The sequence below is a fragment of the Cebus imitator genome, unplaced genomic scaffold (genome assembly GCF_001604975.1).
Source record: "Cebus imitator isolate Cc_AM_T3 unplaced genomic scaffold, Cebus_imitator-1.0 Scaffold326, whole genome shotgun sequence".
NCBI classification, from domain to species: Eukaryota; Metazoa; Chordata; class Mammalia; order Primates; family Cebidae; genus Cebus; species Cebus imitator.
Genome location: NW_016107641.1, coordinates 1489690 through 1505851, shown reverse-complemented (window position 1 = coordinate 1505851; position 16162 = coordinate 1489690). Strand labels below are relative to the sequence as shown.

Here is a 16162-nt window from a genome sequence, read left to right as displayed (position 1 = left end):
GGCCACATCAAAAAGACGGAGGTGACTACATGGCCTACACTGGTGCTGGGAGGACCAGCAGGAAAACAGCTTGCTCCTGCAGTTGAGTCTAAATCATGACTGGAACGAGAGGAGCCCCCAGGACTTCCATCCCACACTCAGTGCCAGTGTAGGTGAACTCAATTTAGTCACATGTCCAGCTAGCCTCTGCTCTGGAGGTGACAGTGTGTACTGCCAACTTGTAAGCTCAGCTCCTTGGAAGGAGGGTTTGAGGCCTGGCCCAATGAGGGCTTTTGCACAGTCACCAAGTCCTCTCCCTCCCAGGCTGGCAGCACATCTTGTAGGGAAAGTGGGTGAGGTTGTTTGGACTCGCTGATCTCGGGACCATCTCTGCCTCCAGCTGGAGGAAGGCCGAGGTCCTGAGGCCGCCCCTGCTCCCTGCAGTTGGCTCACCTTGTCAGAGCCGTAGCTCCCCAGGCAGCAGCTAAAGTCATCAAAGCCCCAGCTGAAGGTCCTGTTCCAGAGAGGAGGCAGCAGCACTTTGTTCCTCTCTACAGCCAGAATGGTCTTCTCGGTAGAGACAATGTGGCCAATGGCCCCTTTGGGGGACTCTGAGCCTAGAGAAAAGAGGTACATATCTACCCCCCAGTTAGTATGGTGAACTCATGCATGGAAGGACAGCACCCACTATAGCTGGGCCCCGGCAGGCATGACAGGCAGACACACTTCCCGTCCTTCCTCAGCTCCACTCCGGGAGCCATCCCCTGCCCCAGCTGGAATATGGCTCAGAGCACAGGATTTGGAGCTGTCCAGACCTCATTCTAAGCCTGGTTATCCTGGTCAAGTCATTCCATCTCTTCAGACCCCAGCCTCTTCCCACGGAGTAGAGACAACCATGCCCCTTTCAGTGTGTCCGCTGGCACAGAGCTTGGTGCAGCTTGTCAGCTCAAAACACTGAGGCTGGCCTAGTTTCCGAGACCACGCACATCACACCCACCACGTAGGGGCCTTTCCTACTTCCTGGTGGGGGGAACCCCCTTCCTTGCCCTGTGCTGGGTGAAGTGGGAAAACTACCCTCTTCCTGAGCCTACCACCCAGGAGGAAGAGAGGGAGCAGGATTCGGGGAGGCTCCAGGATAAGACTGTGGGATGTCTCTTCCTGTACGGAGGGACTGAGGCATCGATGGCCCTTACCCTCTGGGGCTGCTCCGAGGAAAAGGAGAGAGTGAAGCCAGGCCTCTTAAAGCAAGGCCCAGTGCATGCTGGGAGTGGCACCAACATCTGCCAGGACTCCTGTCTCAGTGCTGGCTTGGTGCCTGCCTGTGCGACAGACACCACTCCATGGCACTGTCACAGCCTGAGGGCAGGGCCATTGTCTTCCACATCTTACACACGGGGAAACTAAGCCTTAGGAAGGCCCTCCAGGACCCGTGGCTGATAAGGTCTGCCTCAGTCTCCTGGAGCCCACATGGGAGATTTGCGCCCCCTTGTTACTGTTGATGTGGTTTGCACTGCGTGCCCTTCTCCGTGAGGGCAAGGGCTGTGCCTGACTGCCCAGGCACTTCAATCCAGCAGCAGATCCCCAGTCCTGGGGCAAATGGAGGCATGGTCCCCAGAGCCAAGAGCAGCAGGCACCTTATCTACCAGGGTGGAGTGTGCCAAGGACACTGTGCTTAGACTTCAAGGATAAAAAAGGTCACCACTAAACCCCCGTAAACCTACCCTTATGCTTCTTGGTTCCTGCATGTTGTTCAATGTAGTGGGATTTCCCCAAGGCAGTGCATGTCCTCAGACGGCACAGGCACCCGACTTCATACATACATGGCCTTAGGCACCCAGCCTCACCCTCTCTTCTGCTTCCATCTGGGCGATCCTCCCTCCTGGGCTGGGTGGGACCACCCCCACGCCAGTCAACTTCTGCTTCTATAGAGCCTCTCCGAGCCTTGGCAGCAGATGAGGAAGCCACTGAACTTTGGTCAGAAGAGATGGACTAATAATCACCACTATGTGCTGGGCATGAAGGTGGCCCATCTCACTGAGCTCCTGCTGACTGGCCACGCTGAAGAGCCCCTGGTTCCCAGAACTGTCTCTCAGTCATGGAGCCGGAGTGACCATATTCCCTCCCTACATCACATGGCGCCCTTCATTGGCTCAACCTGTTTCTCATATTTTTCATCCTTCCCTCACAAACTCTTTGCAGGCTCATTTATCTAAGCATCAACACAATTCTTCAACCACATCCATCCGACCCTATTCCAGTCGTCATGGGATCATGGAGGTTCAATGGCTTTCCCAAGGTCACATAGGCAGGAAGCAGTAGGGCTGGCATTCACTCCTGGGCCATCTGCCCCAGAGCCCCAGAGAACATGTTCTTAGCTACTGCCTGCCTGCCTATCCTGCCCTGCTTAGGAGGTCCAGTGGCCCAGGCACAGAGACTGTAACCTTCCTTGGGAGACTCGGGACTCTCCACTGGTCTCTTGAGGAGAAGAGGTGTATGTGTGTACGTGTGTGTGTGCGTGTACGTGTGTGTTTGCATGTGTGTGTGTGCATGTGTGTGTATGTGTGCATGTATAAAAGACAGGAAGAGGAAGAGAGATGTGTGTGTGCCTGAAATAGGGGTGTGTGTGTGTGTGAGAGCGAGAGAGATGAGCCTTCAGAAGTCAGGGTCGAACAGAGAAAGAGAGAGGTGAGTCTTCAGAAGTCAGGGTGTACTAGAGGGGCTTCTAGACACTTCCCACAGATAATGCCCCCCTAGAATATGGCTGATTGGAGATGCAGCCATTCAAAGTCAGACCCCAATGCCTTGCCTAGATATGTGGCCCTGGACCTCCAGAGAAACCCAGACACTGAAGAGACAACTCTGGGACAGGACACCAAACAATGCATGGCCAGAGAATCACCTTTGACTGTGACCTGGGAGGGTCTCAATGACTGCAGGCTGTAGAAAAAGGGCTGTGGGTGGCCAGGAAGGCTCACGGGAGTGGAGACATCCTTTCCAGGCAGAGGCTTCCCTGCTGCAGTCCTCGCTGGGTGAGGTTTGGTAAAGAGCTGGAGAGACAGGGAACAGATACACGTGAGGGGAGACATGCCCAGAGGAGGGGTCGTCCCTGTGCACACCATAGTGTTACCCCCACTCTGGGAGCTGCCACAGCTGGGCTTGGTCCTGACAAAATGGAACATGAACAGAACCTCTATTCCAGCCCTCAGATGCTGCAGGTGAGGGGCCTGGGGCTCAGAGAGGGACAGCTACTTTCTCAAGGTCATACAGATATCTCTTCTTTCCCAAGCTGCTTAGGAAAAGACTGGCCTCATTGAAGAACCCCTGGTCCCCAGAAGATCTGTCTCAGTCAGGGGGCCAGAGTGATTCTCTTCCCTCCTAGATCACATGCTCTCTTCTTTGGCTCAACATATTTCTCATATTTTTTATTCTTCCCTCACGAACTCCCCGCAGGCTCATTTATCTGAGCATCAACATAATTCTTCAACAGCATCCATTCAAGTATTCCAAAGAACACAGGCAAATCTCATCAATGGCCTTTCTATTTCTCATTTTTCCCCGATCTCTACCCCGATCTCTGCCTAATGCCAAATTTTCTGCATAACCAAGCCAAGCGTGGAGCATGAGGTATGCTGCCTGGCTGCGCCCTTGCTGCTGGACCAGGGCGTGCAGCTGTGCCAGATCCAGCTCTCTACCCTGCAGTCCGTTCCAGACTCTACTCCTGCTGGACTGCTCTTTCCAGCCAGCAGCGCATTCCAGCAAGTCATCCACCGGGCACACGCTGGAGGGAGAAGAGGTGGGAGCTGGCCTGGGCTGTAGACATGGGTAAAGTTGGGGCTCAGGTTTGATAGGCAGCTGGGGTGGGTGTGGGGTGTCTCAGAGAAACCTCAGCTCAGTTGTAGACCTGGATCAAATGCTAACCTGTTTAGAAAAGCTGGGTGTGTGATCAATGCAGACAGAAATCAGAATGATGAGTTTTCAATGAGTGTTTAATAATGAACACTCTTCCTCGCTCAGGGTGACTGGGGATAGTGGACACAGCCCCTGTTAGGAGCAGCATGGGGCATGAGTGCTGCAATCTTGTCTTCGGACTGGGACACGTGGGCATTCTCATTCTGATGGCTACTTTAGAAATACTTCTTAAAAGCTCATATGACACATTGCTGAGTGAAGTCAGATTCTGAAGTTGTGTGTACTCCATGACTACACTGACAGGAAAAGATCTGTACTGTGGACATGGGCTGTCGGTACATGAAGCAGGACATGGCTGGATGGTGGTGGCTACTACTTTGAATTATTTTCTTGCTTTGTATTATTATGTATCTTTTAAATTCAAGAAATGAAACCATTTCTAGGCTAGCAGGCTTCTTTCCTAAAATTCTTTCTTTCCTATAAAGCCTCCCAGCAAACCCACATTGGATATACCATCCAATCTCCGAGTCACCCTCACACCATCCTTAGATTCCCTTTACCTGGGAGCTGAGCAAACCTCAGTATGTTATGTGAGACCAAAGAGAAAGATGTTAGTTTTGCACTAACTGCAAAAGGACCCCTCCCACCTCCAGTCCTCATGGTTGCACATGAGAAGGCCGTTGCACAGGACGGTTCTGGAATTGGCTGGTTTTAGGCACTTATTTCCCAGCATGGCGGCTGACTGCCCAGGTTGTGACCCCAGTAGCAGGGCCATGCTTCTTATCCCACATAGCCATGTTCAGGAACAAAACATATCCACACAGAACCACAGTTTGAGGATTACCAAGGCTGGAATCAACTAAATAAGCACCTAACTTGTGCGTTCATCAGTATGTCAACAGAATGCACAACCTCTTATTGCTAAGTGACTATCTTGACAGGAGACAGAGACAGCAGAGCAGAAGGCCCAGGTAAGACTTTGCAATTTCACCAGAGGCCCAGCAGGTAAAAGGCAGATACTCTCACACCAGTGACAATATGGTGCACGCTTTACATTTACTTAGATAGGACCAGAGCTCTACCTCTGTTCACTGCTAATAGTGTAATTCTAGGCAAGGTGTTTATTTACCCTCTCTGAGCCTCAGTTTCCTGGTCTATTAAAGGATACCCTATACCCAGAGCTTAAGAGATTTCAATGGCATAATCACACTAATAACTAACATTTGTTAAGTGCTAGTCATATTTCAGGCACTTTCAAACACTTGTTATGTCTTAACTTGCTGGATACAACAACCCTGTAGTGTAGACATGTACACAAGTAATTAGTTACCACATATCTGTTATAGTGTCTAAAATCACACTAGCCACAGAAAAACACAGCTTTCACCAGTTTCACTAATGATGCCATCATCTGTATCAACATCAGGTAGTAACTGAGGATTAAGCCTGATATTGAAAGCACAGGAAGATGACGGGGGACCGTTTCACCTCTTCAGCCTTCTCCTTCACTCTTACCCCAGGAGAGAATGTCCTCACACTGCACACACTCTTTTGAGAAAGCAAGGCAAATGACAAGGCATGTTGTACCTGTTTGGGCACCTGTCCAAAGTTGCTGACAAACCCCAGGATGGTGCTCTTGATGAGGGGGTCAGCAATGCTGCCAAGGTCCATTCTGTCACCATAGAAGTAGGGGTGGAAGATATTAACAGCATCCACCGCGGCTGGCCCCTGCTGCTTGTACCCGAAAATAAGGTCTATCCAATGGTGGAGGTTGGCACTGACAAAGTCACTTTCCAGAGCCTGGAACAAAAACCCAAAGAGCATTAAAACCCAGGCCACTCATGGACTCATGCACCCTCCGCACAGTTTGGAAGGGGCACGTGCTTCAGGGTGCTGGCCCTGTACAGGGGAGATAATTGATGGGCCTCTGGGCAGTCTGAGCCAGCCACCTGAGGGCCACCCGAGTCCTGCCTCCAGCCAGCAGCAAACCAGATCTAACTGTTTCTACCGCCCCAGCTCAACCACGTCATAAAACAACCATGGTGTCCACAGTATCTGTGGGGTGAAGGCCTGAGAAAGACACATCTAAATGGAAGAAACCAGGCTGAAAATAAAGTCCTGGGGTCTTGCTGAGATGTGACATATGAAACAGGGAGAGCTGGTTCTGACTAGAGAGTGTCAGGAGGCTGAGGCTAAGTGCAGTGATCAGGAGAGTATGCTCTGGAGCACAGGAGTGTGGGCGCTGCCATGTATACATTCCTTGACATCTCTGTTCCTCGGTTTCTTCATCTCTAAAATGGATAACAATTGTACCTTCTTAGCAAGTTCATGTGAGAATTAGGTTGTGTCCATGGCTGGCACACAGACAGCTCCAGGAGTTAGGTAATTACACTGAGCACATACGATGCCAGGCACCGGCTAGCAGTTTCACAGATGTTGTTTCCTCCCATAAATGCTGTCCTTTGTGGGTAGGTAATTAACCCACTTCTAGGGCAGGCTTGTGTGTGGTTTTTGATCCCAACCCTCCAGCCCCCAATTTTCATCCCGCAGAACCCCACAAGGAATATCCAGCCTCACTGAGCAGATCCCACTTCACTCAGGTATTGTGAAATTCTGGACATGTGTGTGGGCATCCTTCTAAATCATCCCTGGTACAGAAATGAAAGAATCTGCTTCTGAGGTACAGCTTAGCCCCCAGGAATGTGAACTTCCTTCACTGGGGCAGCTGTGTCCAGCTGGGGGCATGCAGCAGGCAAGGAGCATCTAACCCATGCACCCACAGACCTCAGGAACATTCTGTCCATGCTCACTGTCGCCAGATGGAAAGACAGGAGACATTCTCAACTCAAACACGGAGCCTGGGTCCGAGTTTACAACCTTTAAGTGAGAAGTAAACCTCACCCCACTCAAGACCACAGCTCCCACTGGAAATCAGCAACACCTGCTCTTCATGAAAGGTGACATCCAACTGGAAACAGAGATTTTAGCTTAAGAGCCAAGCATGCTAGATCCTTCGTGCATACAGCCCAGATGGATGGCACTGGCTCAGATTGGGGGACCCAGGTTGGCAATAATTCTTGTCAGGTGTCACACATGAGCAAGAGGAAGTGTGTCCCAGTGTCCTGATGTCACAGTCTATCTGAGAGGTGGCACCTGCTTCTGCTGAATAGAGCCCAGAACCCCAAGGTGTTCATTTGGGATTGTCTGGGCTTCCCTTGTTGGTCCTCTGCGAGGACATGTAGCCCTACACACCTGGACCTGGAGAAGCCAGGTCACCTGTGCTAAGTTAGCTTTCCTGAGGTCTATGATTAAAGTGGCTTTGGGGTCAAGAAGGTCACATTTGAGTCATGTCATATGAGGGGTAATGAAAGGTATGGCTCTCCCAAGCCTACCACCTGGCTTGCGGCATACCTCATGGCCTTTTGGAGATGTTTGCATGAAAGCATTTGTTGGTGGTTGCCACAGAACCACTAAAGGCATAGTCAGGTGAGGGAAGATCATAGGCCAGGACAGCTGACCCTTCTGCTGGCCCTTCTTCCTACTTCTTGTTAACCAACACATATCCCATGTCCTCAAGCTCTTCCCAAACATTCCTCCGCTTCCTTTCCTTAGATGAAGCCTGGCTTTTGCCGGGGCCGCCAGTTCCCCTGCAGCAAGTTCAAGTGGTGGCTACTTGCTGGGCACAACCCATGTGTCTGGGGCCGGGACATGAGGCCCGTGTCGCCTCAGTCCTTATTGCCACCTCCAGAGTATTGCTCCTCTGCCCTCTTGAAAAAAAGCACAAAACATCTGCTCCTCTGTGTTGCATGAGATCCAGCTCTATCCATTCCTCATCCCCACTGCTGTCTTCCAACAACTTCTCTCTGTTCTCCTCATTCATCAAAGGTGGTGATTCCTGGCCATGCCTTCCCTTCTTCTACAAGATCTGCCATCATCCTCAGTGATTGCAATCTCTGGCCTCTCCGTTCCTCAAGCTCCAAATCTCCAAAGACTTTTGCCTCCATTCCAACTAAAGTCACCACTCCCATAGCCACACCTTACGTTAACCATGTTAACTTAAGTATTCATACCTGCCTCATTTTCTAAAGCACTCATTCAAACGTCTACTTGGCGAAAGCCACACCCTCACCTTGCTGGGTGTTTAAGTACTTCCTAAGACTCTTCCTCTACCTTGTTACAACTCCCAGTCCCCTTGTCCCTTTTCTTCTTTACAGTCTCTCAGCACTCACCTGTCTTTTGCTACATCTTTATCCAGCTTAGATGTAGAGGTCCATCATTCCAGTAACTCTCTGCTCAACTGAATAATGTGCAACTCTATCTTTTATCAGACTAAGGCTACTGCTGCCTGCAGGTTACATTCATCTCTGGCCCGAGTACTCAAGACAGTGGGCTCTGGGAGGGATGATTCCATCACTGAGTTTCCAGAGGCAAGAATAAAACAAGAAGAACTTTCTCTTCACAGAAAAGGACAGGAGAAGGCATAAGTTTGTTGTCACTAGTCAGACCTGCCACAGGTTATTTTTACTTTTTAGGTGTAATTTACATACAATAAAACTTGCTGTTTTAAAATGCCCAGTTCAAAGTGTTCTGATAAATTGATGCAGTCACGTGACCATCACCACAGTAAAGACATAGAACATTTCCCTCAAAATGTCCCCCTGTGTGTTCCTTGGGGGTCACATTCCTACTTCAGACCTTAAGCACCACTAATTTGTTTTCTGTCCTTATCATTTGCCTCTAAATGTCACATTTCATGTCTGTATATAAAATCCCATGGTATGTAGCTTTGGGTTATAGCTTCTTTCATGTAGGATAATGTATTAAAACTCATGTTGTTCTGTGTAAACGGATTCAGTGAATCTGCTCCTTTTCACTGCTGAGTAGTATTCTGTTGTGTGTGTGTGTGTGGACATATCATTTGTTTAGCCATTCACCAGCTGACATTTGAATTTTGTTTTTGACTAGTTTGAATAAACCTGGTGAAGATTCATGCACAAGTTTTTGTGTGGACATGCTTTCAGTTTTCTTGAGTAAATATCTACAAGTGAAACTGCTAGGTGATATGGCAAATGCATCTTCACATTTATAAACAAATTGCCAAGTTTTTGTACAAAGTGGCTGTACCATTTTGCTTTTCCTACCATCGATGTCTCAGGCATTCCAGTCGCTCCACATTTTTGTCACTTATTGGTTTCACTGGTCTTTTAAATTTAGGCCACTCTTGTGGGTGTGTTGTAGCATCTCATCTCATGATGCTTTTATTTCTCCCTGGTGACCAGTGATGTTGAACATCATTCATGTGCTTAAACAAACCCAGAAATTTCATTCAGCATGTGTCCTAAAATGACCTCTGGTCTCTACCCGTTTCCAGTTTATTGGGTAATAAGCCAAGTTCTCACCACTCCTGGAAAATCTTTGGCCAGCGACAGCCCCTGGGAGGCTCCAAACCCTCTCTGAACTATACTGAGCAGTGCGGCCCAGGTTATGGACATGCTCGTAGGGTTGACTGACGACACCGACCTGCCCTCCAGGGCACTAATCTCACTTCCTCCAGTGAAACCCTCACCAAGCTGGCATCAGGGCAGGGTCTAATGGAGCTCTTGAGACAGTCCAGAGCCCAAGCCTTTCCTTGCCAATCCAAGACGTAGACCCCACCCCATTTCTGGGTTTTCCAGACATAAGCCTCACAGTGCTGGTCACTGGCCCTCGACTTGGAGAGAAAGCCTTAGTGGAACTTGAGGGGATGCTAAAGTCCCCAGCAGGATACCAGAGGTCCTGGCCTGACTCACCTGTCTGTGCAGGCTGATGAATTTCTGAGGGTCCCCATCAGCCCAGGGAGGGAGTTGCACGTCTCCTAGTGCAGTCCCGTCCTGCATGCAGCCTGCATGGGATGAGAAGTAGCAGAGATTTTGGTAACTGGGAACTCAGACCAGGCTAGGAACCAAAGATATAAAATACATGCTGTGCAGGACTGCTGATTTTGTGTAGGTCAGAATGTGAGTTATGTCCTCTGTGGACCACATTGCTTTCAACCTTCTCTGCCTGAAAGGATCCCTCAACTTGGCCTCTAGATCCTGCCTCCTTCAGGAGGCCCTCCTTGCTTCCCAGGAAGTGCCAGTGCCAGTGCTTGCTTTGTAAGTTACCCGAAATGAATTCGGCGTGTCATTGTGGTACGTCTGCCTCCCCACCCTTCCTTCTGGGTGCTTTTTACACGGCATTAAACAATCAGGACATACAGTGATCGCAATGCAAGCTGGCACTTTCTCAGCATCTGGCTCTACACCAGGAGCAAGGCTAGCCCTTGGGAACATATCACCTCATTGAATCTTCATTCTAACTCGATAATTCATGCATTTTTCTCTCTGTTTTTAAGGTGAGGACAGCAAGATTTTAGACAGAGATTCTCCAGACAGTAGATAAAGGAGGCTGGACTCGACCCAAGTCTCCCTCCTCCCCATTAGCTACCCAACCTTGCACAAGTCACTTCTTTGAGATTCATTTTCCACCTGTAAAAATCAAGGTGATGACAGGAATGATATCATAGGGCTGGTATAGGGATTAAAGGAGAAAATACACTCCACATGCTTAGAACGATGCCAGGCGTATGATGGCTGCTCCATAAACATGAGCTACAGTCTTGCCTGACCCCTCCAGAGCCTGCAAGGAGCTTCTGGAGTAGAAGCTCCCCTGCTCTCTCTGGGCTGCAGAGCTGCCTGGCCTGGCCCTTCTCATTACTCATCTCAGCTCACCTGCCACCTCCTCAACAGGTTCTTCCTGAGGACCAGAGAAACCCAGGTCTTGCTGAGTCATCCTCAAACCATTTTCCTACCTATTTTCCTCATAGGACTTCTCAGCATCCAGCAATGTTTCACTTACAATATAGATATTGTCTATATTTTCTGTTCCCTGCTTCCTATCCTCACTCAGAATGTAAATATATTCAGGGTATGCCATCCCAAGAGACCCATCCAAATCCCCAGTGCTTAAAAAAGGTCCCTGTATACAGTGGGTGCTCAATAACCACTTATTCTCCTGGCTTCCCTGAGGACATCTGCTCTTTTGGCCTCCATTCCTGGTAGGAGCTGTCATTTCTGCAGCTGAGCACATCATGCCTCCTGCAGAAGAGCTGGCTTCATTTCCCAGACAGAGTGGGTGCTCTGGCCAGCGCTCTAACCCCAGGCTGGCCACCCACCTCCTCCTGGCTGCCACCCTCCCTGAGTAACTCCTGCTGTAGGACTCCTCACGCTTTGTGGGATCCATCCTTTGTTCAGTTCTCATCCCTGACTCATGTGAGGTGACTGATGATTTGAACACCACCAAGGTCCCCAGTTTCCACAGATCAGACTCACGGGGCCTGGCTCACCATCTGGCATGCTCTACAGGGATGTGGGCTGCATATCTGGGGCTGAAATCCCCTGCATAAGGTTTTTCAGAGGCCAATCTCCCCTGTTCTCCCCCTGGGGCTGCATCTGGCGTGGCTCAGGCGCATACCCTTCTGTGCTGTCTGGGGGCAGAAGGAGAACACTGAGGAAGGGGGCTCTAGGGCCTGAGGTATGCATTGGTGATGGCTCATCGTGTTCTCTGCAGAAGATGATTCCCAGCCAGGCCAGCACCCACATCTGCCCACACCATGCCCAGGCTGTGACCACACATCCCCTCTGCAAATTGCCCTGACTCAGCCTTGCAACTGTTCTCAGTGGAGGCTCTGAGACGTACGCCCAGTCCTCATGGGACCGGCCTACCGGGGCCTCCTGCATTGTGTGTTCTACTTCTACAGCAGCAAGAAGCCCTGCTGCATCCTGGACTGGGGCCTGCAGTTCCTGAATGAGAGGGAGCTGCCATAAGTGTCCAGCCAGCTGCCCTGGGATTCCACCCAGCAGCCTACCCCAGGAGACCTAGCATCTCTGGGTCCTGCCCTTGGAGTCCACATGAATCCACTGGTGGGACATGGAAGAAATGGAGCTGGTGGGGATGGCAGGAACTTGTCCAAGGTCTTGAGGCAGCAAGGCAGTGCCAGACCTGGGCTACTCACAAGGGCCCCTGTTCCAGCCACTGCCTCACTGCCGGTGGAGGCCTGGGACCCTCAGAGGAAAGGTCATGGTTGGGGCGGTATATCAGTGCTGTCCTGGCAGCCTGGGGCCAGCACCCTTCTTCAGCAACCACCTTTCCTTCTGAGCGCTGTTGCCAGTGGAGACCTCACCTCAAGTGCATGGGTCCTGGGGTGGACCTAGCAAAGGTCCAAATGATGTTGGTCACCACTCAGGGGCTGCGGGAAAGAGCACCGCACAACCCCACTCACCCGGCCTCACCCAGGCCTCCACTCACCGAACTCCATCCCATTGCAGTTGGTTAAGAACTCGGGTAGGTAGAAGAACTCTGGGGTCAGCTCCCTGACGTCACTCATGTTCTCTCTGGAAGCCGACTCCCACGTGCTCTTCACACTGTGGAACATTCTGTCTGCCACGTCGAAGCTTCCGCCCTGGGAGAAATGGAACCGACATGCACAGCTGCACTCACTGCGCCCTCCTGCTGGCCAGGCTCCGTCCATTCTGCCTTGGAGGCACCGGTTCCACTGTTAGCACTTCTCATTCACCTTCCCCACACCCATGTACTCATCAGCCCAGGTGTATGTGCTGTGGTCCTCCACCCACTGATTCCTTCATTACTCACTGGAACCTTGCTCCAGAGCTTTGAGGGAGAGTGCATGATCCATGGTAATCAACCCATGTTTCCCTGCCATGGACATCTGAGATCAGACCAGAGACAGGAAAACCACATCTGAGCATTTCTGAGATTGCAGAGGGCCAGCTCTGAATCAGACACTCAACACGAGGCAGTAAGAGTGCCAATGACTGCAACTCAGTTCCAGAGAGGCTCCCAGCCAAGTGCCACAGGCAGGAAATAAAGAATCAACCATAGGAGAAAGAAGTGGGTGAGCATTCTATGTGAGAGGTCAGCAGAGGTTTCCTGGAGAGGTGCCCCTAGAAGTGAGTCTGGAAGGCTGCTGATGGGGATGATGGCAGGGTGTTCTGAGCAGAGGACAAGGCTTGGGCGAGCACCAGGGATGGGAGGAGAGCAAGAAGCAGAGGGAGGAGGGAGGTGGGAGGAGAGCTCACTAGTTTGCTGGTGACATCCAACACATAACACATGGCATTTGGTGGGGGAGAGAGGTAGGCAGGAAGGAGACTCTTGCACTAGGGTTCTTGGCTTCGATGAGAGAGAAACGGTGTGAGGGTGGAGAGCTAGAGAAATTTCAGGGTTCAAAGGGCAGGGGGCTGGTCCACAAAGGACATGATGTCCACAGCTTCTGCCAGGGCCAGCCCTGGTCCCAAGGCCCATGGCCACAGGTGGCCTGGTACAGCCCCAGGCCTGGCTGTCGAGGTTGGGCCATGTAAGAATTCAGGCACATTTTTTCTCTAGATGCACTGATTCCTTCATCTGAATTGTCAAACTCTTCAGCTGATGCTACCCTTATTCATCATGTGGTCTTGGGGGTTGGGAGGAGGAAGAGAGGTGCCTCCCTCCACGTCCTGATTGGAAAAATGAAGGTGCTGGGGGCAGAGGGACTCCAGGAGAGAGTTTCTGAAATTGGGCCTTGGGTCTACATAAGTTTAGCAATTCAGAAGTTCACTTGTCCCATCAAGGCTGGGTCTTTGTATAACAAAAACTTGTCTTCCTTCTGCCATCGTCTGCAGAGTGCACATGTGGAACAAGGGGCAGAGCCCAGGATGGCAGTGCCCCCTCTGTGCCCATCACCCCCTTCCCTGCTCAGAGGGCTGAGGGTCTCCATCTGCATTTACCCAAGGAAGCCTTGAGGGGCGGCTGCAGGGGTAGATGGAGGTAGAGAAGGGCAGGGGCCTCCTCCTGGCATGTCTGGTTCATGCTCAGATGAGCTCTCCTAATCCTCACAGCAGCTGCATCAGGAAGGAATTAGTGTTTCCATTTTGCAGACCAGTAAACGGAGGCTCCTCAAAGTGCACTGATTTTCCCAAGGCAGTGAATGGCAGAACTGCAGCAAACCCATGGGTGCAACTCCACAGGGCACACTTTGCTCCTTGACAGATTCCTGAGGGAATTCCTGGATCTGGGACAAACTTGATCCATTGTGTGTGGGCCAAGGGGGGACTCAGCTCTATCTGAGAAAGGGGAACCTACCACATACCCAAGACGGCCAGACCTGGAGAGCTTGAAGGTCGCAGTCTGGCTGGTCTATTTACTGAGTCAGATTTGATCAGGTGAGATCTGTGGGTCATTCCCCACACAGGGCAGGGACACTGACTCAACCAAACACAGCGCATGGGCGGCTTTAAACATGTGGCTTTTCCCCAAGGTTGCTTTGCTCTCGGCTGAAATTAAGGAATGACGTCCACCATCAAATTTAAATCGAAATGAAAATAAAATGGGGGTGGGGTGTTGAAATAAATCTTCACCTAATGAGTCACTCATTGAAATGTATTAGGAGCCCTGTGTATTTAATCTGCAGCCGGAGCCTTGCATCTGCAGGAGATTGATACCTTCTCCTAGCCCCGTTTCCCTTTTGCAGCTTTCATGAGTGCTGATGGTAGTCTCCTGAGAAACAATATGATTTGGTAATAAAAAGATTACCTGTATTAAATAAAAATAATATATACATACGAAATATTGTTAGTGCTACAAATCTGGTTAAAGATATTACCACAAAGAAAAATGTTATTTTTTTCACAGCTGTCTAATGCATTTTAGCAAAAGTAATATCTTTAAAACTTAAGCCTGTATTATTTATAAAGGAAGCAATAACTGATTTTCCTATTTCCTATATTAATAAATGTATTTGCATACATTTGTTTCAAAATTAATGGGTTTTCTCACTTCTGCAATACAAAAGAAAACACTGAATTCCCTAGAAGAAAAAGTGGAGTTGCTTTGTTACTTGTATTGTAAGTCTGTGGGTTGATGTAAACTCTGGTGGCTGCCAGTGAGGAGTTCCAGCTAGGACTGAATTCTCAGAAAGAATGGGAGGAAAAAAGAAAGAAAAGGGAAAAACGGAGCAAGAAGGTGCAAGGCAGGGAGTTCCAGCTAAGGTTTACAGAGTGCCTGTCTAAGTAAAGTCCAGACCCAAATGAAAGAAAGCAGCACAATTAAGTCTAGAACTTGGAAGGGAACGAAGTGATCAAAGAGAATTTCTGAACCAAGAGCTACTCTGGAATCTGTTCTGCAACAAATCCTGCCTGTATCCCAGTGAACTGTAAAGAATAATAGCAGGGTTATTATTGCCAACAAAAGAACAACTTCTTATTGGCAGAAGGCTTTCCCATGTAACATTTGGGCCAGAAGACAAAGGAGCCAGCCAAGCCTAGAGGGTTCTGAAGCAAAAGGCTACGGTTGTTGGATTTTGTGCTCAGTTAAGACGTCGCTCACATGTAAAGATGCAGGAACATTTTGAATACTGAAGAGCTCAGAAACAATATAATCCTAGGTACCACTTCTCAATTAAAATCCTTCAGGAGGTGCTAAATATTACTAAGAGGTGAAGCAAAATTGAAGGCAAAATAGTAGGAAAAGAAGTGGCTAGCAAGGACTATTGCTGGACTGACCCGAGTTAAAATCAGAGGACAGTCTATAATTATGGTATGATGGTGAAAGCTGGAAAGCCCGAAAAGAAATGTTCTATAGTAAAGGAAGTACTCCTTTCATGTAAGGACACAACGTCTATGTGCACCATTGTCTCTGGACGAGCATTTCAATCACTATTAGACATTCTTAAACCCCTCTCCAATGTGGCTTCAATTCTTGACCCACATTCACAGGAAATTTGGTAACTGCACATGCTGAAGGACACCTAGATGTGCAGATACTTTTATAAAACATGCTAGAAAGTCTGTTCTTCCTTCCTGATGACACTGATTCAAATCAACCTGCTGTCACATCTGGATATGGGATTAGCTTTATCAGCAAGCTGACAACCCACTCTCACTGCAGGTATTCTTTCCGGTATTTAAAAGTACCCATGCAAACGATTCACTTACAGGATGCTGTTGACATATCAGGTGATCTAACCTGCTGTCTTCAGCCAATCAAAGAGGCAATGTGCAATGGTGGAAAGCATATTGGCTTCAGAAGCAGGCTTCAGAAGCAGGCAGGCTTGGGTAGGAATTTCAGTGCCCCTTACTTGCAGGATGAACTCCAGTGAGTTGCTTAATCTCTTTCACCTCCCATGCCCTTGTCTGTGAACCTTGGATGATTGCTGTTGGTGTGAAGGCAATTGTGTGTGTGTGTGTGTGTGTGTGTGTGTGTG

At 49.6% G+C, this 16162-nt stretch overlaps 1 protein-coding gene across 3 annotated transcripts in view; it reads right to left on the bottom strand.

Moving 5' to 3' along the window:
- The window catches only part of WDFY4 (WDFY family member 4), a 307995-nt gene that overhangs the window by 13263 nt on the left and 278570 nt on the right, over positions 1-16162 (bottom strand). For 2 of the 3 annotated variants that reach the window (XM_017504669.2, XM_037729964.1), the window contains 5 exons: positions 12214-12367; positions 9678-9769; positions 5476-5688; positions 2879-3026; positions 433-617 (listed from right to left, as the gene is read on the bottom strand). In XM_017504669.2, coding sequence (XP_017360158.1) covers positions 433-617; positions 2879-3026; positions 5476-5688; positions 9678-9769; positions 12214-12367 — 792 coding nt within the window. The remainder of the gene's footprint in view (positions 1-432; positions 618-2878; positions 3027-5475; positions 5689-9677; positions 9770-12213; positions 12368-16162) is intronic. The other variant, XM_037729965.1, reaches the window with a different exon arrangement.